Source organism: Ipomoea triloba, chromosome 15, assembly GCF_003576645.1.
Source record: "Ipomoea triloba cultivar NCNSP0323 chromosome 15, ASM357664v1".
NCBI classification, from domain to species: domain Eukaryota; kingdom Viridiplantae; phylum Streptophyta; class Magnoliopsida; order Solanales; family Convolvulaceae; genus Ipomoea; species Ipomoea triloba.
Genome location: NC_044930.1, coordinates 20,447,015 through 20,472,071, shown reverse-complemented (window position 1 = coordinate 20,472,071; position 25,057 = coordinate 20,447,015). Strand labels below are relative to the sequence as shown.

The following is a 25,057-nucleotide window of genomic DNA, read 5'->3' as shown; positions in this document are numbered from 1 at the left end:
TTAAAAAAAAAAACTTGGGACAAAAAATGATAAACATATAATTGAATAAATTTTATATTTTCACAACCATTTATGAAAAGAGAATCGTTCTAAATAATCCATATCTATTTTACTTTATTTTAATAAATTATTCATAAATTGACTTGAACTTTTTTATGTCAAAAGTTTCAAAAACATAAGAATAATTTAACTTTCAATCCGTGCATGAATTCACTTCCATGTAAATGTACTTGATGGAACAAGTTCAATTCAATCTTTGTTTAAAAGGTCATTAATATATATAGTATGGACAAAGTGACAATTAGCATCTCTCATCCATACTAAATAACATATTTTCCTAATAACCGTAAAATAAGTAACTTTCTAACGTCACTTGCTTGAAATCGTGATCACAACACAAATCTAACCCATGATAAATAAGGTTGGATTTGCCAATCAAGAAAGGCACGTGAGTTGGAGTTCTCAAGCCTAGAAGTCTATACAAGCCAGCTAATGGCTAACGAGTTTTAATTTGAATGATTGTCCAAATTTTATCGCAAGAGAATTTTGGATAAAGTCATGGTTGAAAAAATTATCAATTTTTTAAGTTGATACTATTCACAATTTTAAATTTTTTTAGGTTAATATGTAATATTTTAGTATTAACTATTAAAGTATTAAATACTTTATAATTATCAATTCTTTTTAAAAAAAAATAGGTGCACACCTAATGATTTTTTCAACATTATTTGTGTCTTGTGATCAAGAAAAAAAAGAAGGAATAAACTATGAAACATATGTATACGCTCGGGCGACACTTAAATATTTTTTCAATATTGTTTGTGATAAAGTAAAATAAAAGGAATAAAGTATGAAACGTATGTATACGCTTGGGTGATGCCTAACAATTTTTTCAACATTGTTTGGGATCAAGTAAAAAAGAAGTAACGTATGTAGACGTACCATACGTATGAATGCATGGAATTTGTACTAATAATTGCATATGTTATGGGTGTGAGTGTAGGGTTGATGAAAGTAATGTGGTGAGGATAAGAGTTCGAAATAAATAAATAAATAAATAAATAAATAAATAAAAGGATGAGTAGATATTTGGTGGTTTGAGGCCCCCATGGCCCCATGCGTCTCACCAATTTTTTCTTCTCTTTTTCTCTTTTTTTTGCTTTCTGCTCTTGTGAACCGGCCTGTTGACTTTTTTTCTTCTTTTTTTTTTTTTCAATTTTGCCATTTAACTTTTTTTGAAGCACAAAATATTTTTTTTAAACATTAGTTGAGAGTAGACATTTTCGTATGGTATTATTAAAATACAAAATTTTGATTTTTAAAGTTTTTTTTCTCTTTTTCTGAAGTTGCATTAATCTCGGTGCAGGCATTGATCTAGACACCTAGTTGATAAAAAAGTCTTATTTAAGACTTGGGCTCATTGTATGTAAAACAGTAAAAGTGTACAATTTATTGTTGAGTCAAAAACTACAAAACTAGTGTTGCAATTAGGTCATTGAGTTTAAAGAAGTTTTAAATAAAGGTGAAATGGATTTTTAGCCCCTCAATTGTTATTTGTTAGCCGTTTTAATTCTTAACTTTTTACTATTGTAATATATTCTCATAATTCTTCAAAAAAGTTATAATTTTAACTCATGAAACAACGAAATTATTAAACTCTATTAAAATTTTACTTAGTACATGTGTATTTTAGTACTACTTTTTAATGTTTTTTTTTTAATTATAATCTTCTTTATTCTCGATATTTTATTTATAAAATAAAAAAAGTTTAATATGTTTGTGTAGGGAAAATATGGATGATGTACCAGAATTAAAGATGAAAATTTTAGGGAAGAAGGTATTCAATTATCTATTTTGAAGATAAAGAATAAACATAATAAAATTTTAAAATACACATATAATACTAAGTAAAATTTTAGTAGTCCGGGTTTAATAGTTTTGTTCATCTATGGGTTAAAACTATATAACTTTTTTTTTAAGAGTTAAGAGTATATCGCAACAATAAAAAAGTTATAGATTAATTAAAATAATTAGTGATGAACAATTGGAAGACTAAAAATGCATTTCTTTTCTTTTACACAAACATTTAAATTTAGAGAAAAAGTTCAACCATTAAGTCCTTTTTTAACCATGTTGTTTGATAAACATCAAGTTAGGTTTCAACTCATAGACTACTACCATGTGCTTATAAAAATAACTCATTTTGATATGACTTCCTTTGTCTAGATCTAAATGATGGAGAATGCATCTACCCCTCCAAATATGGATAAAAGAGGAATGTTGGATCCTCCTTGGTCCATATTGAACAAAGTATTCATCCTCCTTTGTCTATAACTAAGGAGGATGATACAATTTTTTAAAAGCTATTATTATTACTAATGTCATGTATGATGGATGATAAGTAAAAATTAGTTAGGCTAAAGTGTCATCTAACACCATGAACTATATTTGGTTATTCATGCTGCACCCTAAATTTTCATATCGTATATATCGAGCCACAAACCAACAAAACAAATTTCGCCTAGAACTTTTAGCAGGTTTCCCTATCTTCCTGCTGAGATGGCGTCTGATGTAGCATTTCTCTTAACCTTATATTGTCCATGTAAGTGTTTACATATTTAAAATTAAAAAAACAAACAAAATTATTATATTAAAATAACCAGAATTTTCTTCTCTTTATTTTCATAATGTATACTTTTCAATTTTGCAATTCCAATGTTTCAATTTTTTTTTTCAGAATTTATATTTTTTGACTAATTTTTTGTTTAGTATTTTTTCAATTTTTCAAATTTATAGAAATGCTATTTTTTTTGTTTGTTTTTTGTTTTTTGTTTTTTGTTTTTTGTTTTTAATTTTTATTTTTAATATGTAAATGCTTATATGGACAACATAAGATTAAAAGATATGTCACATCAGTTGGAAACCTGCGCCATGTCAGCAGGAAGACAGGGAAACCTGCTAAAAGTTCTAGGTGAATTTTTTTTTTATGGCTCGATATATACGATATGAAAGTTCATGGTGCAGCATGAATAACTGGATATAGTTCATGGTGCTAGATGACACTCTAGCCAATTAGTTATATTACCAAACTTAAAAAGATAGTATTACTAGTGACAATTATCCAATTGTATTTTTTAAAGTAGAAAAGTTTTTTTTTTAAAGTTTAAAAATTTTAATTATAAAAGTTTAAGTTTGACTTTCTATGTAAGTTGTTTATTGACATTCTTGGTTTGAATTAGTCAGTTATGAACAGTATATGTTGGTTTATTTGGTCCTTTGTCAACTAAGGTCACAAGGTGCGTTTCAACTAGATCGAATTTTCGAGTAGCGACTACATGCGTTCTCGTAAATCAAAATAAATCTTAAATAATAATTTTAATAAGGAATGTAACATTGTAATAAGGAGGCGTTTGGTACACTTAATTACAATTCAATTCTTTGGCTTGCCAAATTACATTGTTTGGTTGGATGAAATTGCAATTTCACGACAATTTTCTCTTTTCGTTGAATTGGAATCCATACCTCCCTCCTATGACTTCCAATTCAGCGTAGCATGGAAAGGAAAAAGATAAGAAAATGATTTTTTTTACCTTGATTATTACAGTATTATATTATTATTACACAATGACATTTTAGTTTTTATATTACTTCTTCCCTTTCTATTCCTAATAATCGTATTCCTTCATACCAATTACCAAACAATGTAATTTGAACTGCTGCTTTACTTCTACCTTATTCTTTTTCCATTAAGGGTGTGTTTGGTAACCTAAAAAATGATTTTTGAAAATCATTTTTCGAGCTTTCGGTGATTGGCAACGTCCGGAAAATGCGATCAACAGAAAATAATTTTCGTTGACTTTGAAAAATTAGCACATTTTTCCGAAAAACAACTTCTGGACTTTTTGTCCGGAAGTCATTTTCCAGAAATGACTTTCGCGTGAGGGTGACCAACTGTTCGTCCCTCTCCCGTTCCGGCGGAAACCAGTCCGCTGGAATTGCTCCAGGATTTTTTTTCCTTTCTTTTATAATAAATATTATTACTTTATATTTTTTATATTTTAAATAAAATAATTACAATTTTTAATTATACAATTCTACCCATTTTCCAGAAAATGAACCAAACATACAAAGACTAGGGGTGAGCAAAATATCTGTTAAACGCCCGATAACCGAACCGACCGAAAAAGTCGGTTTCGGTTATTGATCTTTAAAAAATTTTGATATTTCAGTTTTTCTGTTATTTTGCGGTTATATACTTTCGGTTATCGGTATCGACCGATAACCGATTTTATATATATATATATATATTCTAACTATAATTTGGCAGTTTGTATGAATTTGCCACATTTAGTATTTGATCTGGAGAATTTTATAAGTTTTAATTGTTGAATAGTTTGCGAAACTTCGGCTTTTCGGTTATCGATCAAAAATCGACGGTCAGTTTTCGGTCGGTTTCGGTCGATTATGACAGTCAAAAATCACGGTCGATTTTTTGGTTTCTCGGTCGCTTATGTAACCGATCGACCGTTTGCTCACCCCTAACAAATACAGTTGTTCAGAATACATCTAAACACTGAAAATAAAATCATTTTCTAAAAAAATGACTCATTTTGCAGAAAACATTTTTCAGAAGTCATTTTTCTATTTTTCAAACACACCCTAAATTACAATTTCTTTTTCCATTAATTCTTTCCATGCAACGAAAGGGTGTAATAATTACAATAAATTGTGTTATTGAAACTCCCAAAAAAAATCTCTCCTTTCTAAATATTGAACATACTTGTTGAGGTGCATGGGGCACGTGAGAGGAGAAAATGGAAACGAAAGTGCAGTGGGCAGAGGTTCGGGCGGGCGCTGTCTGAAGAAGAAAAGGCCAAAATTCCCTGCCAGACCCAACATAAAGTACGGACAATAAAGCTAAGGTAAAGGAAATCGAAACGCATAGCTATAAATACCCTTTTTGGTCAGTTTCTTTGATCCTCTTCTCCTTCCACATTTCAGGCGTTTTCTTCCCTTCCTTCATGTGAACAAGATCAGATCACTTCAAACACCCTTTTCTTTGCATCTCTTGTAAGAAACAAAATCTTAATTCATAGATAGATTTCAGTGTTTTTTTCTTTTTAGTGTGTGCCCCTGCCCTCTTTCACATTCTGCATGCAATCTTGGATTAGCGTGTCGTTTCAACCCGGATTTCATAAATCTTTGATCTCATTTTTCAGCTCAGTTCTGGGTTGTTTTAGATCTCTCACAAATCTTTGATCCATGGGGGGTTTCTTAGAGCAGTTCAAGAAATGGGCACTGATGATCTGCTGTGCCTGTGCGATTCTTCAATTGGTCCAAGGATTTTATCTCCCCGGAAGTTTCCCTCACAGGTACGACATAGGCGACCAGTTATCCGTGAAGGTCAATTCTTTAACCTCAATCGAGACAGAAATTCCATACGGTTATTACACTCTCCCATTCTGTAAGCCATTAGAGGGCGTCAAAGACAGTGCTGAAAACCTAGGGGAGCTCCTAATGGGAGACAGGATTGAGACTTCTCCTTACAGATTCAAAATGCGTGTGAACGAGAGCGAAATCTTTTTGTGCCAAACCAACGCTTTATCAGCTGATGAATTCAAGATTCTCAAGGAGAGGATTGATGAGATGTATCAGGTGAATTTGATTCTTGATAATTTGCCAGCAATTAGGTATATGACTAAAGATGGGTTCCTTCTTAGATGGACAGGGTACCCGGTTGGAGTTAAGGTCCAAAACTCCTATTATGTGTTCAATCATTTGAAATTCACTGTTTTGGTTCACAAGTATGAGAGGACCACAGTGCCTGGTGTGATTGGGGCTGCAGATGGGGCAGAACTTATAGCCACAGATGATAAAGCTAGCAAAGAAGTTGGAGGGTATATGGTGGTGGGATTTGAAGTAGTGCCCTGCAGTTTTCTGCATAATCCGAAATCGCTTGGGAATCAAACCATGTATGCTGTGTATCCTACTCCGATTAAGTGTGATCCGGCTATGGTGGCCATGGTGATCAAGGAGGGGCAGCCGTTGGCTTTCTCGTACGAGGTTACCTTCGTGGAGAGTGACATTACTTGGCCGTCGAGGTGGGATGCATATTTGAAGATGGAAGGGGCTAAAGTCCATTGGTTCTCTATCCTCAATTCCCTGATGGTGATTACATTTTTAGCAGGGATAGTTCTGATTATTCTGTTGAGGACGATCCGGAGAGATTTGGCTCGGTATGAGGAGCTGGACAAGGAGGCTCAGGCTCAGATGAATGAGGAGTTATCCGGGTGGAAATTGGTAGTTGGGGATGTGTTTAGGGCTCCCGAGAGCGTGGAGCTTCTGTGTGTTGTAGTGGGAAATGGATGCCAGATTTTGGGAATGGCTGTTGCCACTATTTTCTTTGCAGCTCTAGGGTTCATGTCCCCGGCTTCTCGGGGGAGTTTGATCACAGGGATGCTCTCATTCTACCTGTTGTTAGGGATTGTGGCAGGCTATGTTGGGGTGTGGCTATTGAAGACGATTAAATGTGGCGATCCAACGGGATGGTTCTCGATTTCATGGCGAGTGGCTTGTTTCTTCCCTGGAATTGCCTTCTCAATCCTCACAATCCTCAATTTGCTCCTTTGGGGAAGCCAAAGCACTGGGGCAATCCCACTCCTCACTTACATTATCCTACTTCTTTTGTGGTTCTGCATTTCAGTCCCATTGACACTAATGGGTGGATTGATTGGCACCCGGGTTCCCCACTTGGAATACCCCATCAAAACCAACCAAATCCCCCGGGAAATCCCGGCTCAGAGGTTCCCGACCTGGTTTCTAGTCATCGGAGCAGGAACGCTCCCCTTCGGGACTCTCTTCATTGAGCTCTTTTTCATCATGTCTAGCATATGGCTAGGCCATGTCTACTACGTCTTCGGTTTCCTCTTCATCGTCCTCATCCTCCTCGTGCTCGTGTGCGCTGAGGTTTCGCTCGTCCTCACTTACATGCAGCTGTGCGTGGAGGACTGGAGATGGTGGTGGAAGTCCTTCTTTGCCTCGGGCTCAGTCGCGCTCTACATCTTCCTATACTCCATAAACTACCTGGTTTTCGACCTCAAGAGCCTGAGCGGACCTGTCTCGGCGATTCTCTACTTGGGCTACTCGTTGTTGATGGCGCTGGCCGTCATGCTCGCCACGGGAGCCATCGGCTTCCTCACGTCCTTCATGTTCGTGCATCGCCTTTTCTCGTCTGTCAAGATTGATTGATTGATAGATTATAGTTATATATATCAGCACCAGAGTTGTTTTACTTTCAGCTCTTTCTTTCTATCTGTTTATCATAGTTTGGTTTGCAGTGCAATAATGGAGAGTTGTTTAGAGTTGCTATGTCTGTCTGTTTGGATATTGATTGAGATGAACATTATATTGCTGCTGGTGGACTAGGAAGGATTACATTATATTATGTATGACACACAGGAAATGCATACATGTTTTCTTCTTTAATTTTGTTTTCTTTTACTCTTTCCATTGAATCATTCTACAAGAAATCTCACTTTTTACTCCAAATATATACACTCCCTTTGGGGTCTTCACAAGAAAACAAGAAAAACTCAAAAGGAGCTAGTGGGACCAGGAACATTATAACTTCAAATTGTGCCTCCTCGTTGAGTATAATTTTTTTTTTTGAAAGGTCATTGAGTATAAATTAGGGAGTGAAATCTTCAGCACCGCACCTTGTAGCATTTTTCATTCTCATTTGAACCCTTATATAAATAAGTTATAAATTAGGTGAGAAGAGATTTTCATATAAAAAGTGAAGACTTTTCTAAGGTATCTATTTGGGTGGATCAACACAATTAAAAATTGGTAAAAAAGTTTTTTTTTTAAGTCATATTAATTTTATAAATATTATAAATTTATTTTTATAAATATTATACTTAAAAATATGCAATTATATATATATATATATATATATATATATATATATATAGAGTCCCCATCAGATGCGGCCAGTCTCCCTCGTGCGGCTGTGTGGCCTTATTTGCACCATTAGATCCCATGATCTAAGGCTTCATATTAATCCAAACAATATAGGCGTCGATCTTTAGCTACGCGAACGGGAAGGATACTGTTGACAATTCACTACAATTTCAAAACCAGATCAGATCAGACGACGACGAAGACTTGAAGTCGACGAGCACTGAGCAACAAACACCAGACGAGCGTAGAAGGGATTCCATCACCAGCAACGAGCGCTCCGTTCTAAACAAAACGCATAGGTCGACTCCAACAGAGAAACGAGAATGGAGTAATTCGCAATACTCTGTGCATTATCAACATTAATCTGGTTCATATTTGAGATAATATTGCTGTAATTCGCAATAGTATGTGTATTTGGTGTGTGGTGGTTAAGTGGTGTGTTTTAATCTGAGAACTGGTGCATTTTATAACGTATAATGGTGTGTTTTAATTTTGTTGGTGCATTTGAATTGAGTGGTGTGTTTCGGTATGGTGGGGAATGGTGTGTTTTAATTTGTCAAATGGTGCATTTTATAACGTAGAATGGTGTGTTTTAATTTTGTTGGTGCATTTGAATTGAGTGGTGTGTTTCGGTATGGTGGGAAATGGTGTGTTTTAATTTGTCCAGTGGTGGATTTTATAACATATAATGGTGTGTTTTAATTTTGTTGGTGTATTTGAATTGAGTGGTGTATTTCGGTATGGTGGGGAATGGTGTGTTTTAATTTGTCCAGTGGTGCATTTTATAACGTAGAATGGTGTGTTTTAATTTTGTTGGTGCATTTGAATTGAGAGGTGTATTTCGGTATGGTGGGGAATGGTGTGTTTTAATTTGTCCAGTGGTGCATTTTATAACGTAGAATGGTGTGTTTTAATACACATGGTGGTGATTTTTACGAGAGTAGTTGCATTTGGTGTGTGATGGTTAAGTGGTGTGTTTTAATCTAAGAACTGGTGCATTTTAGTATGTTGAATGGTGTGTTTTAATAATACGTTTGTTGGTGTTTTCTGTACTCTAATGTGTTTTAATAATACGTTTGTTGGTGTTTTCTGTACTCTAAAATTATTTAATAATACGTTTGTTGGTGTTTTCTGTACTCTAAAATTATCTTCCCACTTACAATTACCATAAAGCCCCCACTTAAATTACGCGAATTAAACTTCCTAAATCCTAATATATAACCTCCACCGTCAGATCACCTCCATGCAGCGACATATCTTGGGCCACACGACCGCACCTAATAACACAACCGCATTTGATTAAAATTCTATATATACATATATGGGTGAGTTCAAATGAGAACAATCTCATCTAGTAAAAATAAAGACTAACTTTAACTATCTATCACCCATATATATATATATGTGTGTGTGTGTTAAAATAACATGTATATATGTGCACACATGGCACATGCAAGCAAATACATACGCGCACAACATTTACAAACAATCATAGTTAAATTGGTTAGATTGTTAATTTAGTAAATATAAAATTACAAATTTCACTCCTAACAAGAATGATTTATTGATATTTTTGGTTTGAGAGGTCACCTGACTAATAATTTTTTCAAATGTAATTTTCCATCAAGGAATCCGTAGCAGTGTACCACAAGTGTTCAATTCATGAGCAATTAGGCAAATTATTTTTTTATTTCCTTTCGTATATCTAGCGAAGTTGTAATCTTACATGAACATAATTAATTCAATAGATATATTGTGAGCATAAATATAATATAAACATAAACGTGCAGTCCAACTATCAGCTTAGGCTTTTAGTTGGATGGAGCACATGCTTCAATTTGGTATCAGAGTCATGCAACTTTTAGTTGGATGGAGCACATGCTTCAATGAAATCGAGAAATACCTAATTCGGCAAAATGAATTTTTTAAAGATAGACTATATATGAAATAATTATCAAAAAATGATAAAGTAAAATTATTTGTGAAAAAAAAAAGAGAAGAAGCTAAATTTAAAAAAAATGGTAAAATTAAAAACTATTATTTATATTTAAAATTTCTCGCATAAATTGACACAAGAACTTTATAATCTTTTATATTTATTAACTAATTACCTGTCAAAAACCTTGCGGTCAAGCGGCATGTGTACACTCCCATGTGGAAGGGAGTGGGTTCGAGCCTCAGTGGAGGCATTTTTTGAGAAAGTAACTATGAACAGATACTACAATGTAACAGAGTGAGTCAGTATAACTCAAAAACTAATTACCCAATATAAATTTAACTAAATCGGAAATTAATGGAATAAAGTCAACCACGAAATTGGAGCCCTAATACAGTAATACTTGTTCCTCCTCGCTAGTCGCCACGCCAACTCGCCATCTTAGAGAAGAAGCTCTAAAACTGTTTTTATAAGGAGGTATCAAATCCCTTACCCATACCCATATGTATAAATAGATAAAAATTATTGTTTATGTTTTTATTTTTGGGTGTATCAGATAATGGTGGCTCTCTTAATTTCTGGAAAAGATTTCATCTTTCATTGTTTAATAGTTCAAGCCTTTCATTTTTGTCTGTTGAAATTGTTTATGGAGTTTTGAAATCTGATGGCTGCATTGAGTAACCTTTCTCATATTGCAAGTATTTCAGAGACCCATTTGATTTTTGGGGGGTGAGATTTGGGGATGGATGATTGTACTTTGTATTCCAAACTCAACCTAATAAACCAATCATCACTGTTAGGAAATCTTGGTCCATTATTAGAGAGAATATGTGGTGGGCTCTTTGTAGGCACCTGAAATTAGTCCTCTCACTTAAATCACCTTAATTTACCTTTTCACCATCCTATCCGGGTCGGGGTGTGAGGGCCCTTGGGCAAGGGGTTTTGCCTTTGTGGGCAAAGGGCAAAGAGAAATGGATGATGTTCTTGCAGTTGTATTGCAGGGGGTGTGCAAGTGATTGTTTGGAGGTCTTTTTGTCTCTTTCAACTTTCAACTGTTGGAAACTTGATTAGTCTATTCATAGTTACCAAATTCAATTAACTGTGTCATTCCTATAGTTTAATATGCTTTTAATTTCCATTTTCTTGTGACAAATTGCAGATGATTGATTATAATTTCCATCTTCTTGCAATTGCAGATAATTGATTATAATTCACTCCATTTTCAGTTTCTTAGAACTAAACATCTTCTTCACTTTTCACTTTTATTTTTCTTCTAATAATTACACTTTTTAGTTGCCATGTGCACACCAAGAATGAGATCTAATAGCTAGAAAAGTACTTGCCATTGGGTCATTTGCACTCCATTAATTGGTTTGTTTGTTAAGTTAATCACGGGATGTGCCTCAACTAGTTTACAGGGTCCCAAAGTTTGTTTGTTAATTGATCCCCTTCAGCTTCAGGCGTAGTTCAACTCAAAAGAATTCTTCTAAGGTAATTCCCTTGTGTCCTTTGAGGTGTATCTTCCTCACCTTTTAGTGCAACTAGCGGAGCTTCTAAGAGTTCTCCTGTAATAGAGCTTGCCATCAATAGGAATCAATATATATATTTTCTTGAAGCCGAGATCAAATACCTTTCGAGGAAACTCCATATCCCATCCATGCATTTGAAGGGGAATAAATTCTTTCTGTCATACATACTACTTGTTTTGCTCGTACATGAAAATACAGTAACTGAATTAGGGCTGGTAGTTTATCTGTGCAGTTCTTGCGGTACCAAGATATTGCATCGGGATCGTTAGAAGAAAATGGGTAGTGAAGGAGGTGCGATCGAGAAGCAAACCTCAGCAGCTGCTGGGAATCCCGCAACATCTTCGTGCAGGAGAAAGAAGTCTGAAAACGCTACTTTTGTAGAGGATGTGCGGGATCACATTGACGAATTCATAAATGCTTCCATGGATGAACACAAGACTTGCTTCCAGAAGACTATCCGGAAGGTTAGTTACCATTATTACATCAACTTATAGTTGCCTTTTTCATTATCGTCAGCATAAATTCGTTCATTGTTAATGGTAACGCGATCTCACAGATGTTTGGAATGTCGAAAGTAGTTGCCGAAAGGAATGCTGAAGTGAAGGAGGTTGAAAGCTCACTTCCTCTCCGAACAGTGGTGTCTGAGTAGAAAATTTCCCGGCCTTTTCTCAAACAATTTCAACTTCAAAGGTTCTTGAAATAGAAGGTGGTTTTAATTTCCTCCCATAATGTAAACAAACAAATTTTACAGGGTGTATTCCATCAAGACTTTTATATACTTTTAACAGATGAATTTTACATGATATAACTAATAAAAATATTTTTTTGAACTAATGAAACACAACTAGTTTGCCAATAAATGTTTAATGATTTTACAAGACTCTACTTCAAATTCCTCATCTACTTGTTCTTCCTTCGCAACAACTTTCTCAATTTTATTATTGTTACATTATATGTCAATAGTAATACTAATAATATAATATTATGAACTAGTAAAAAAAAATACTTAACAAATACCTTTAAAGCATAAAACAATATTTGTAAAACTAATAAGGAATAAGGATCAAATAAGCCACTGAACTAAACTGCAATTAAGCCATTGAACTAAAAAATAATGCAATTGGGTCTCTAAACTGCACAAATTCATGCAATTTAACCAAAAATGACTTGTTTTACTTGATGTACCGGTTACCAATTTTAAAAATAATATTTTAAAATAATTTTAAATAAAATAATAAATTAAAATTAACTTTTTCTTTTAAAAAGAACTGTCGGCGGGAGACGAATTGTCTCCGGGCCGGCTTCGTCTCTAGCCAGCCATGGAGATGAAGGTCTGTAGGCTTCGTCTCTAGCCAGCCATGGAGATGAAGGTCTGTAAAATATTATTTTTAAAATCGTAACCGGTACGGTACATTAGGTAAACAAGTCATTTTGGATTAAATTGCATGACTTTGTGTTGTTCAGGGACTCAATTGCATTTTGTTTTGAGTTCGATGGCCTAATTCCAGTTTAGTGTGCAGTTCAGTGGTCTATTTGATCATTATTCCAACTAATAATAATAATAGCGATTTGACAAATTGAAGGAAGAATATTAACCATTTATATTTGTGAAGAAAAATCTACATATTTTTTGCTTAATTTAGTCAATTTAATCATCTGTTAACAATAATTCTGTTTGTTGGCTCTTAAAAACAAGATCAACATGGTAATTTCATCTCCCTTCTCTTTTTGATCGGATTACCCTCCTATTTGAGCAATCCATTTGTTTGACAGACCAAGAACATATAGATTTAGACAATTGCATACTAAAGACAAAACAAAATTTATAAAATTAAAAATCTAATTAAAATATGTTTAGTCAATACATCAGCCAAACTAAAGATGTTTAGTTAATTACACACGAAGAACACTTACCAAATGTTTAGTTAATTACATACATGGAGATTTTCATGCTTAGTAAATTTAACTGGAATCTACTTTCAAAATTCAAGTATAAATTTTACTGGAATCTACTTTCAAGATTCAAGTATGATTTTTTTTGTGCGTCCCGTATTTAGGTATGCATTTGCTTCTAGTGACCAAAAAGAGGAAGGAGAGAAAATTACCATGTATTTAGGTATGCATTTGCTTCTAGTGACCAAAAAGAGGAAGGAGAGAAAATTACCATGTATTTAGGTATGCATTTGCTTCTAGTGACCAAAAAGAGGAAGGAGAGAAAATTACCATGTATTTAGGTATGCATTTGCTTCTAGTGACCAAAAAGACCATGTATTTAGGTATGCATTTGCTTCTAGTGACCAAAAAGAGGAAGGAGAGAAATATGCATTTGCTTCTAGTGACCAAAAAGAGGAAGGAGAGAAAGTTACCATGTTGATCATGTTTTTAACTTGTTAACAAGGACTAAATTGTGTAAAACCATCAAGATGAGGACTAAATTAAGTACTACCATGTTGATCATGTTTTTAACTTGTATTTTTTTTTTTTGAAAACGTTTTTAACTTGTTAACATAGGATTAAATTGTGTAAAACCATCAAGATGAAGACTAAATTAAGTATAAAATGTCACTTAAAAGACTAAATTAAGTATAATCTTATAGTTGCGGACTATATTGGATATTAACTCATTAAAAGTTTATAAAAATCTGCCCATAATTACTTTGTTTAGTGTCTTACCAACTGGATATCTTGCATTAGTTGCAGTTAGAACTTGACAGATTCAATAAATAAACTGAGTAATATTTTCACAAGAACTCCTGGACAATCAACTTCAAGATTCCTGCTTTATACTGAGATTTTGCATGAAAACAAACCCAATTAAATCTATCTGCTGTTGCTGAAGAATCATCAAAGTAAATGGCATGCATGAATATCAACAATATTTATATAAACTAAAGAATTAAACAGTAAAGGCCATCAGCCTCTTACACCAGACAAGTAGACACAACCACAACTACTGGATTACAACCAACACTAACCATATATTCATCAGAATAGTACTAAGATAGACCATACTTTCAAACTAAGAAAGGCTAAAATAAAATTAAAACTAGAAAGCAATACCAAATTCTCACAGACTACACCAATTACCATCAGCTTATCAGTTCATCTAAGAATGAAATTAGCAAGAGGAATAAAGAGATTTCAGATGATTGCATCGCTGATTCGACTTTCCCCTTGAAAAAATAAGGGAGAATCAGAGCAATCAACCAAACTTTCCTTACCATCAACTACTTCATCTTTAATAGCATCCCAAGAAACCATTTACAAACCATTTTTTGGGGGACTTTAAGAAAGATCGAGCCTCAGAAGACGGCGTAAATCACAGGTTGCGTAGTCGTTGTTCTCAACCAGGATGGTTTTCTTCTTGAAGAAGCCTGGGACGGGCAGGGAACTCGGCGGCGGAGAGGAATCGCAGGCCGATCCGGCATAAAAATCGGCGATGTTGAACTTCTTCGGCGTCGTTTCCGGTTGTTTTCCGAACACCGACTCGCTCTCCACTCTTTCAACTTTCTCCCCAATCTTCTTCAACGGCGCCGTATCACCCAACCCTTCACCGCGTTTCAAAATCCTCACCTGCCCCACCATGAAATTCCCCTTCGTCTCCGGCGTCAAACTAGAGAAACTGACGCCGCCGTTTCCGTTTCCGCTACAATTACTCTTCTTCTGCGGGCTGCGCTTCCGCCGATCCGACTTCACAAATCCACGGCCGGGTTTCGGGTTAGGGCTAGGGTTAGGGTTAGGGTTAGAAGAGAAATTTCTCTTGGACTTCATAGGCGAGTTAACAAAACCACTGTCACGATAATCAAATTGTTTCTGCAAAGCGTCTTGTGGACGAAGAACTTCAACTGCACCCATCGGAAAAATAAAACCCTAAATTCCGACAAGAAACGAAAATAAAAACAGACAACTAAGAACAGATCAGATCGGAGGAGAAAAGAATAAAGAACTTGAGATCGGAGGCGCTATATAAACCTATATCTACGACTGTATGTATATACAGACAGCTGATTCAAGAGAGGGTTCAAAGATGTGGAGAGAAACAGAGAAGAGGATAGAGTCGTTTTATAGAAACCATAGGCGCGTGTTTAAGTCCTACTTGATCTCTGAATGTGATTTTCATTTTTACTTTCCTTTTTTTTTTTTTTTTTTGAATTTAAATCAGAATTGATTGCAAAAGGATTACACAAATACTATACGTGCCCTTGATTAATTGAATAAAAATAAATAAATAAATAAATTATCCAATAATATGTTGCCATGTCATACAATGAGGGTGAATTTGAGAGTGTATATATAATTGGAATTAGTCCATTGCTTATGACTAATTTCCATTTTCTCACTAATGATTTAGGACTTTAATTTTGGCTTCTTCTCATGTATTAAAGAAATATTTTTTTGACTTCCTTGTTAGTGATAAAGGTGGTTAGTATAAGTTTTAGTTTTCTTAAACGAGCTCCGAGCCTGCGAATATGACGACACATCTCTTAGTTAGGGAAGTCACACTTTACTTGTTCGGAATAATTCTCTATTCCACTATGTTTCTTTCGTAGGTTTGAATTGAATTAATGAATTTTATTTTTAAATAAAAATATTTTTTTATTTTTCTTTGTTTTGGATTACTTTAATGGAAGACCAAATTTGTACATAGTAACAGGTAATAAGAATATTAATTAATATAAAATTATTAAGAAAGTCGATTGATTAATTTACTCTCTTTTTTTGTTGAAAAAAAATGATTTTTAGTTTTAATGTAATATAAAGTAGACCTATAATAATATATGGAGCCACATAGACTAGAGAATTAGAGAATCTGAATATGGAAATGTGTTGGAAGGAACAAATGAACAATAACAATAATAATAATAATAATAATAATAATAATAGAATAAAGAAGAAATAGTGGGACTTGCATTCCCCAGTCGCACGTCAGTGACGAGACGCGAGTGGAGTGATGGGCCCCGCTGTTCTAGGGCAAAAACTTTGTTTGAGGAAGAGAATCAATCCGCCGGCCTCTTTACACGTCCTATACGTGGTCCAACTGGAAGACACAATCTCCATTTTACCCTCCCTTTTATTTCAAAATTACGCTAATATTACCCACCACCCTATATGGGCCAATAATAATATGGCGTTAGCCGCCGCCTCAAAAATTAAATAAATAGTGGGGAAAAAAAATTGGGAGAGTACGCGGAAGGCCAGAATTGACCAAGTGCAAAAGGGGATGAGTAATTGACAGCGTTAGTTTTGAATAGTGTGTGGTCCAACGACGTTACCATTTCCACGGGAAGAAGATGGGGTCGTTTCGTAAGCAGCTGCCAAGCAAATGCCTTGAAGAAGCAATGCCTTGTGAAGTCAGACCACACCTCGGATGCTCCGTGACGTTGACTCGTCAACGTTTAAGTTCAAATGGAAGACAAAACATTAATTTTAGAAACTATTTCCCAACTACATTAGTCATTTTAGTCTACTAGGAGAAACCTCAATCGTTTGAGTTCTATTTTTTATTTTTTAAATTTTTCATAGGTCCCCAAATCCATTATCTTACTAAGTCTCTCTCTCTCTTTTCCTTTTTTTTTTTTTTTTTTTCCAATAGTTTGAATTCTTTTCAAGTTTTTCTATCCACCTTTTACAAAAATCATATTCTAATTATTTATTTATTTATTTATTTATTATCATTCTAAACATTATAATTGTAATTATAATTATAATTATTATTATTATTTATATTTAAATTAAACATGTCAAAATTTAATTTAATTGATAAGAAGTTAATTCTAACAAAGGTCTTCTGACTATATTAATTTTTCACATTTAGTCATCGTCTTTTAATTTGGACAAATTTGACACTTGACTATCAAAATCTTTCCACTATTGGTCATTCTGTCACATTAGCGTTATTTAGACGTCAATTTTAAGGGTAAAATCGTCCTTTCATTGCCTGGGTTGTCTTCTCAAGCCAGTCGGCCCATGCTCTTGAAACATGCTATTCTCGCAAACATAGGCACGAACAATCGGTTTACCATCATCGTGGAACTCGAAAACCTTCTCAGGCAGAACGCATAATGCAAGTCCCATGTCTGTTTGGAATTGCAGAACTCACAATTCAAATCTATCTTCTTCCTATTCATATCTTGTGACCGACCACATACTTATTCATCGTGACTATTGTTTTTAGAGGTAGCGCAGAGCTTACCATATTATGCAGTTATTTGAACAAGTTGTTGGTTTGACAAATAAACTAGTTAAAAATAATAAAATAAATAATAATAGCAATAACAACTTGGAGACGTGGAGACATTGAGACGAAGAAACATTGGCCGGAGACGAAGAAACTCTTGCCACGTTCTGTTTTTTTATTTTATGACAACACGATGCTTACAAATTGGACAAATTGCATGAAATGTGTTAGTTTAGGGACCCATTGTAATTTTTTTTAGATTTAGTAGCCTAATTGCATTATATGACTTATTTGACTCTTATTCTTTCTTTTAAAAAAAAAAAGTTACCCTATTTCTTAAAATTTTGTTCTCATTCACTCCATCCCAACATATGTATTTTAGAAGAATAACTAAGGGGGCATTTGGTTTGAATATATTAATGGAAATCAAATACTTTAATAAAAAATTATTTGAAAAATAAGCGAAAGTAAAGATTGACTTTATATAAAATTATATGAGAGGAGTATTATAAGGATATTTTACACTTTTTTTTGTTAGACTAGGGGTTCATACTCCCAACCTTTCTAAAGCGATGAGAGTACACGATTACTTATACCAACCAAACTGGTTATATTTTACACTATTGTATATAACAATATACGTTGAAATTATTTAAAAAAAATATAGGTTGAAATTATTTCATGCGTTTTACTAATAATATGAAGTAAGCAAAATGTAATTTTATATTTATACTAGTTTTATACGCGCATTGCGCGTATGAGTTAATGCCCAATGTTTATATTTAAATAAATATTTGAAAGTATATCAATGCAAGATTATATAGGAGAAGTTTATACATGGGTAATTGAATGTCGAATTTTTTTATTTAAATATCTAACTCAAAGTATATGAATCCAAGATAATATAGAAAATTCATTATAATTATTACTAAAATAAATGTTTGCAACCTTGTAAAATCGATAGTCTAAATATTTGGTCTAAAAATGATAGTCTAAATAAATACTACTTTCATTTGAATTTTTCTAAGTGTTCTTAATTCTCTTTTGAGTAACATTGTCATTGTCTTCATCTTTACTATTTGTTCTCTTCCTTTTCGTAGGTAGTGTGTTATTTGCAATTCGGTTATTGTTGGTAGCATAGATGACAATGTCATGCATTGAGATTATGATATAGGAGCTATGGACTTTCCTTTAGGTGTTCTGCTTGGGGTTCATTTGGTTCAACCATTATTGTTGAATGAGTTATTGTGGATAAAATCCCTAGTTTAAGAAAAAATATTAAATAAATTAATAAAATTTGAAAATTTAATAAAATATTATATATTCTAAAGATATTAAAAGGTAGTTTCTCGCTTCAATTTGCTGGGTAATGGGTTATTTGAGTACTTTAATTTCATTGTCAACAAATCCCCCAAGTAGTTAATATGATTGGTTTCAAACTATTCTTTTTTAATTTTTTTCATGGTATTAAAGAAATACATATGTATCATTTTTTGGTGTAACTACTAATTTATTTAATTCAATAAGAGTAAAATAGAGCGATTCCGCTTCAATTTGTTGGGTTATTTGAGAACGCTCTTTGTCAACCAATCCCCAAGTAGTTAATATAATTAGCTTCAAATTATTTTAAAATTTTTTTTCCTAGCATTAATAAAATACTTGGTAAATAAATATATAACATTATTTTGTACTATAACTTTGATATTTAATTACAAGATATTGTAAAAATAAGATAATGGACAATGCAATGTAATGAATATCAATTGCTAAATTTGAATGTAAAGAATCTTTGCATGAGAGAAAATAAAGACAATATAACTAATGGAATTATTTCTCTTATTTAATTTAATTTTTTGATAATGAATAATGATAGGGATAAAATCCCGGTCTACGCATCCCGGCCTTCCGGTCTGCATGTTCAATTAGGGGTTGATCACCCTCCGAAACTTCTGCCCGATCTGACCAGGCCGGGCAACCTTGCGCTCCGGGCCACAGTCAGGGCCTTTGTAGAGGTTCAAACCAGAGACCCTGCGCCCGCATAAATATTCGCGGGCGCGCTAGACCGACAGGGTGACCGGTGCATGTCCGCCACGCGNTTGTTGGTTTGACAAATAAACTAGTTAAAAATAATAAAATAAATAATAATAGCAATAACAACTTGGAGACGTGGAGACATTGAGACGAAGAAACATTGGCCGGAGACGAAGAAACTCTTGCCACGTTCTGTTTTTTTATTTTATGACAACACGATGCTTACAAATTGGACAAATTGCATGAAATGTGTTAGTTTAGGGACCCATTGTAATTTTTTTTAGATTTAGTAGCCTAATTGCATTATATGACTTATTTGACTCTTATTCTTTCTTTTAAAAAAAAAAAGTTACCCTATTTCTTAAAATTTTGTTCTCATTCACTCCATCCCAACATATGTATTTTAGAAGAATAACTAAGGGGGCATTTGGTTTGAATATATTAATGGAAATCAAATACTTTAATAAAAAATTATTTGAAAAATAAGCGAAAGTAAAGATTGACTTTATATAAAATTATATGAGAGGAGTATTATAAGGATATTTTACACTTTTTTTTGTTAGACTAGGGGTTCATACTCCCAACCTTTCTAAAGCGATGAGAGTACACGATTACTTATACCAACCAAACTGGTTATATTTTACACTATTGTATATAACAATATACGTTGAAATTATTTAAAAAAAATATAGGTTGAAATTATTTCATGCGTTTTACTAATAATATGAAGTAAGCAAAATGTAATTTTATATTTATACTAGTTTTATACGCGCATTGCGCGTATGAGTTAATGCCCAATGTTTATATTTAAATAAATATTTGAAAGTATATCAATGCAAGATTATATAGGAGAAGTTTATACATGGGTAATTGAATGTCGAATTTTTTTATTTAAATATCTAACTCAAAGTATATGAATCCAAGATAATATAGAAAATTCATTATAATTATTACTAAAATAAATGTTTGCAACCTTGTAAAATCGATAGTCTAAATATTTGGTCTAAAAATGATAGTCTAAATAAATACTACTTTCATTTGAATTTTTCTAAGTGTTCTTAATTCTCTTTTGAGTAACATTGTCATTGTCTTCATCTTTACTATTTGTTCTCTTCCTTTTCGTAGGTAGTGTGTTATTTGCAATTCGGTTATTGTTGGTAGCATAGATGACAATGTCATGCATTGAGATTATGATATAGGAGCTATGGACTTTCCTTTAGGTGTTCTGCTTGGGGTTCATTTGGTTCAACCATTATTGTTGAATGAGTTATTGTGGATAAAATCCCTAGTTTAAGAAAAAATATTAAATAAATTAATAAAATTTGAAAATTTAATAAAATATTATATATTCTAAAGATATTAAAAGGTAGTTTCTCGCTTCAATTTGCTGGGTAATGGGTTATTTGAGTACTTTAATTTCATTGTCAACAAATCCCCCAAGTAGTTAATATGATTGGTTTCAAACTATTCTATTTTTTGGTGTAACTACTAATTTATTTAATTCAATAAGAGTAAAATAGAGCGATTCCGCTTCAATTTGTTGGGTTATTTGAGAACGCTCTTTGTCAACCAATCCCCAAGTAGTTAATATAATTAGCTTCAAATTATTTTAAAATTTTTTTTCCTAGCATTAATAAAATACTTGGTAAATAAATATATAACATTATTTTGTACTATAACTTTGATATTTAATTACAAGATATTGTAAAAATAAGATAATGGACAATGCAATGTAATGAATATCAATTGCTAAATTTGAATGTAAAGAATCTTTGCATGAGAGAAAATAAAGACAATATAACTAATGGAATTATTTCTCTTATTTAATTTAATTTTTTGATAATGAATAATGATAGGGATAAAATCCCGGTCTACGCATCCCGGCCTTCCGGTCTGCATGTTCAATTAGGGGTTGATCACCCTCCGAAACTTCTGCCCGATCTGACCAGGCCGGGCAACCTTGCGCTCCGGGCCACAGTCAGGGCCTTTGTAGAGGTTCAAACCAGAGACCCTGCGCCCGCATAAATATTCGCGGGCGCGCTAGACCGACAGGGTGACCGGTGCATGTCCGCCACGCGTCCTACATGCCGACAAACCGGAGGTGTCGTCGAGGGCACTATAAAAGGAGCATTTAATGCAGGGTGCGGGACTTTTGGCTATTTCTGCTAGGATAGTAGCTAAAGAGACCGGGAGCCTCTGACCCACTGTCACGTAGCTCGGTCTCCCCTAGGGTATTGTACCTTGTACCCGACACTATATTAATACAGTATTCATTCCGTATTTTGCTGTATCATTTTTGGCGCCGTCTGTGGGGATCGAACCCACGACCACGTGGTGGAGAAAATACTTCAAGAAGGATAAGGATAAGAAAGACAAGGATCCCGACTTGGACAGAGAGCCTCCGGCAGCCGCTCAGAAGCAAGTTATTCATGTGATATTTGGAGGACCGAGGGCGGTGACACGGCCGGGGACCGTCGCAACTGGGCTCGTGACTTACATGTCGCCCTAGTAGAGGAGACAAACCCAGAGAAAAGGACGAAGGTGGAGCCCATTGTGTTCACCGACCAGGACCTGCCGAGCAGCGCCGACTGTGCGACCGAAGCGTTGGTGATAACCATAGACATCAATGGCGTCGACGTCCAAAGAGTCATGGTGGACACGGGCTCGAGCATGAATGTTATGTATTTGGACGTCTTCCGAAAGCTCCAGTTGGACCGATCCCAGCTAACGCCCGTCAGAACCCCGCTCTCGGGTTTCACAAGAGCAATGATCCATCCGGAGGGAGTAGTCCGTCTGCCTGTCGAGGTCGGGACCGTTCCGAGGGTGCTTCGTGTAACGATGGAGTTCGTTGTTGTCGACCTGGCGTGCGTTCATAACGCCATTCTTGGTAGGCCGGGGATCTCACAACTCGGTGCAATAATATCAATGCCACATCTATGCATGAAATTTCAAACACCGGAGGGCGTGGGCACGGTCAGAGGAGACCCCCAATTGGCTAGACGATGTTACGTCCGGGCCGTGNTGAAGTAAGCAAAATGTAATTTTATATTTATACTAGTTTTATACGCGCATTGCGCGTATGAGTTAATGCCCAATGTTTATATTTAAATAAATATTTGAAAGTATATCAATGCAAGATTATATAGGAGAAGTTTATACATGGGTAATTGAATGTCGAATTTTTTTATTTAAATATCTAACTCAAAGTATATGAATCCAAGATAATATAGAAAATTCATTATAATTATTACTAAAATAAATGTTTGCAACCTTGTAAAATCGATAGTCTAAATATTTGGTCTAAAAATGATAGTCTAAATAAATACTACTTTCATTTGAATTTTTCTAAGTGTTCTTAATTCTCTTTTGAGTAACATTGTCATTGTCTTCATCTTTACTATTTGTTCTCTTCCTTTTCGTAGGTAGTGTGTTATTTGCAATTCGGTTATTGTTGGTAGCATAGATGACAATGTCATGCATTGAGATTATGATATAGGAGCTATGGACTTTCCTTTAGGTGTTCTGCTTGGGGTTCATTTGGTTCAACCATTATTGTTGAATGAGTTATTGTGGATAAAATCCCTAGTTTAAGAAAAAATATTAAATAAATTAATAAAATTTGAAAATTTAATAAAATATTATATATTCTAAAGATATTAAAAGGTAGTTTCTCGCTTCAATTTGCTGGGTAATGGGTTATTTGAGTACTTTAATTTCATTGTCAACAAATCCCCCAAGTAGTTAATATGATTGGTTTCAAACTATTCTTTTTTAATTTTTTTCATGGTATTAAAGAAATACATATGTATCATTTTTTGGTGTAACTACTAATTTATTTAATTCAATAAGAGTAAAATAGAGCGATTCCGCTTCAATTTGTTGGGTTATTTGAGAACGCTCTTTGTCAACCAATCCCCAAGTAGTTAATATAATTAGCTTCAAATTATTTTAAAATTTTTTTTCCTAGCATTAATAAAATACTTGGTAAATAAATATATAACATTATTTTGTACTATAACTTTGATATTTAATTACAAGATATTGTAAAAATAAGATAATGGACAATGCAATGTAATGAATATCAATTGCTAAATTTGAATGTAAAGAATCTTTGCATGAGAGAAAATAAAGACAATATAACTAATGGAATTATTTCTCTTATTTAATTTAATTTTTTGATAATGAATAATGATAGGGATAAAATCCCGGTCTACGCATCCCGGCCTTCCGGTCTGCATGTTCAATTAGGGGTTGATCACCCTCCGAAACTTCTGCCCGATCTGACCAGGCCGGGCAACCTTGCGCTCCGGGCCACAGTCAGGGCCTTTGTAGAGGTTCAAACCAGAGACCCTGCGCCCGCATAAATATTCGCGGGCGCGCTAGACCGACAGGGTGACCGGTGCATGTCCGCCACGCGTCCTACATGCCGACAAACCGGAGGTGTCGTCGAGGGCACTATAAAAGGAGCATTTAATGCAGGGTGCGGGACTTTTGGCTATTTCTGCTAGGATAGTAGCTAAAGAGACCGGGAGCCTCTGACCCACTGTCACGTAGCTCGGTCTCCCCTAGGGTATTGTACCTTGTACCCGACACTATATTAATACAGTATTCATTCCGTATTTTGCTGTATCATTTTTGGCGCCGTCTGTGGGGATCGAACCCACGACCACGTGGTGGAGAAAATACTTCAAGAAGGATAAGGATAAGAAAGACAAGGATCCCGACTTGGACAGAGAGCCTCCGGCAGCCGCTCAGAAGCAAGTTATTCATGTGATATTTGGAGGACCGAGGGCGGTGACACGGCCGGGGACCGTCGCAACTGGGCTCGTGACTTACATGTCGCCCTAGTAGAGGAGACAAACCCAGAGAAAAGGACGAAGGTGGAGCCCATTGTGTTCACCGACCAGGACCTGCCGAGCAGCGCCGACTGTGCGACCGAAGCGTTGGTGATAACCATAGACATCAATGGCGTCGACGTCCAAAGAGTCATGGTGGACACGGGCTCGAGCATGAATGTTATGTATTTGGACGTCTTCCGAAAGCTCCAGTTGGACCGATCCCAGCTAACGCCCGTCAGAACCCCGCTCTCGGGTTTCACAAGAGCAATGATCCATCCGGAGGGAGTAGTCCGTCTGCCTGTCGAGGTCGGGACCGTTCCGAGGGTGCTTCGTGTAACGATGGAGTTCGTTGTTGTCGACCTGGCGTGCGTTCATAACGCCATTCTTGGTAGGCCGGGGATCTCACAACTCGGTGCAATAATATCAATGCCACATCTATGCATGAAATTTCAAACACCGGAGGGCGTGGGCACGGTCAGAGGAGACCCCCAATTGGCTAGACGATGTTACGTCCGGGCCGTGCAGAAACAGGATGCCAGCACGTCCCGTGTGAACACCATCTGTAAGAGGAAGGAGGATGTCC

General features: G+C 34.9%; 3 protein-coding genes across 7 annotated transcripts; 2 read left to right on the top strand and 1 right to left on the bottom strand.

Moving 5' to 3' along the window:
• Positions 1-4,841: 4,841 nt before the first annotated feature.
• On the top strand, positions 4,842-7,368 carry LOC116006364 (transmembrane 9 superfamily member 11-like). Its single transcript, XM_031246702.1, has 3 exons — positions 4,842-4,922; positions 5,002-5,070; positions 5,220-7,368. Exon 3 carries the CDS (start codon positions 5,263-5,265, stop codon positions 7,246-7,248), a length of 1,986 nt encoding a protein of 661 aa, XP_031102562.1. The 5' UTR covers positions 4,842-4,922; positions 5,002-5,070; positions 5,220-5,262; the 3' UTR covers positions 7,249-7,368.
• Positions 7,369-10,273: 2,905 nt separating this feature from the next.
• LOC116007111 lies at positions 10,274-12,305 on the top strand. Of its 5 annotated transcripts, none has more exons than XM_031247706.1 (3): positions 10,274-10,375; positions 11,647-11,891; positions 11,984-12,305. In XM_031247706.1, the coding sequence occupies exons 2-3, from the start codon at positions 11,703-11,705 to the stop codon at positions 12,074-12,076; spliced, it is 282 nt and encodes a 93-aa protein (XP_031103566.1). In that variant the 5' UTR covers positions 10,274-10,375; positions 11,647-11,702; the 3' UTR covers positions 12,077-12,305. The 5 variants fall into 5 exon arrangements, with proteins under 5 accessions (XP_031103566.1, XP_031103565.1, XP_031103563.1 ...); XM_031247705.1 differs by having other exon boundaries at positions 10,278-10,375; positions 11,660-11,891; XM_031247703.1 differs by lacking the exon at positions 10,274-10,375 and adding an exon at positions 11,310-11,389 and having other exon boundaries at positions 11,660-11,891.
• Positions 12,306-14,712: 2,407 nt separating this feature from the next.
• LOC116005847 lies at positions 14,713-15,282 on the bottom strand. Its single transcript, XM_031246084.1, has one exon. The coding sequence runs from the start codon at positions 15,280-15,282 to the stop codon at positions 14,713-14,715; it is 570 nt and encodes a 189-aa protein (XP_031101944.1).
• Between the last annotated feature and the right edge of the window lie 9,775 nt (positions 15,283-25,057).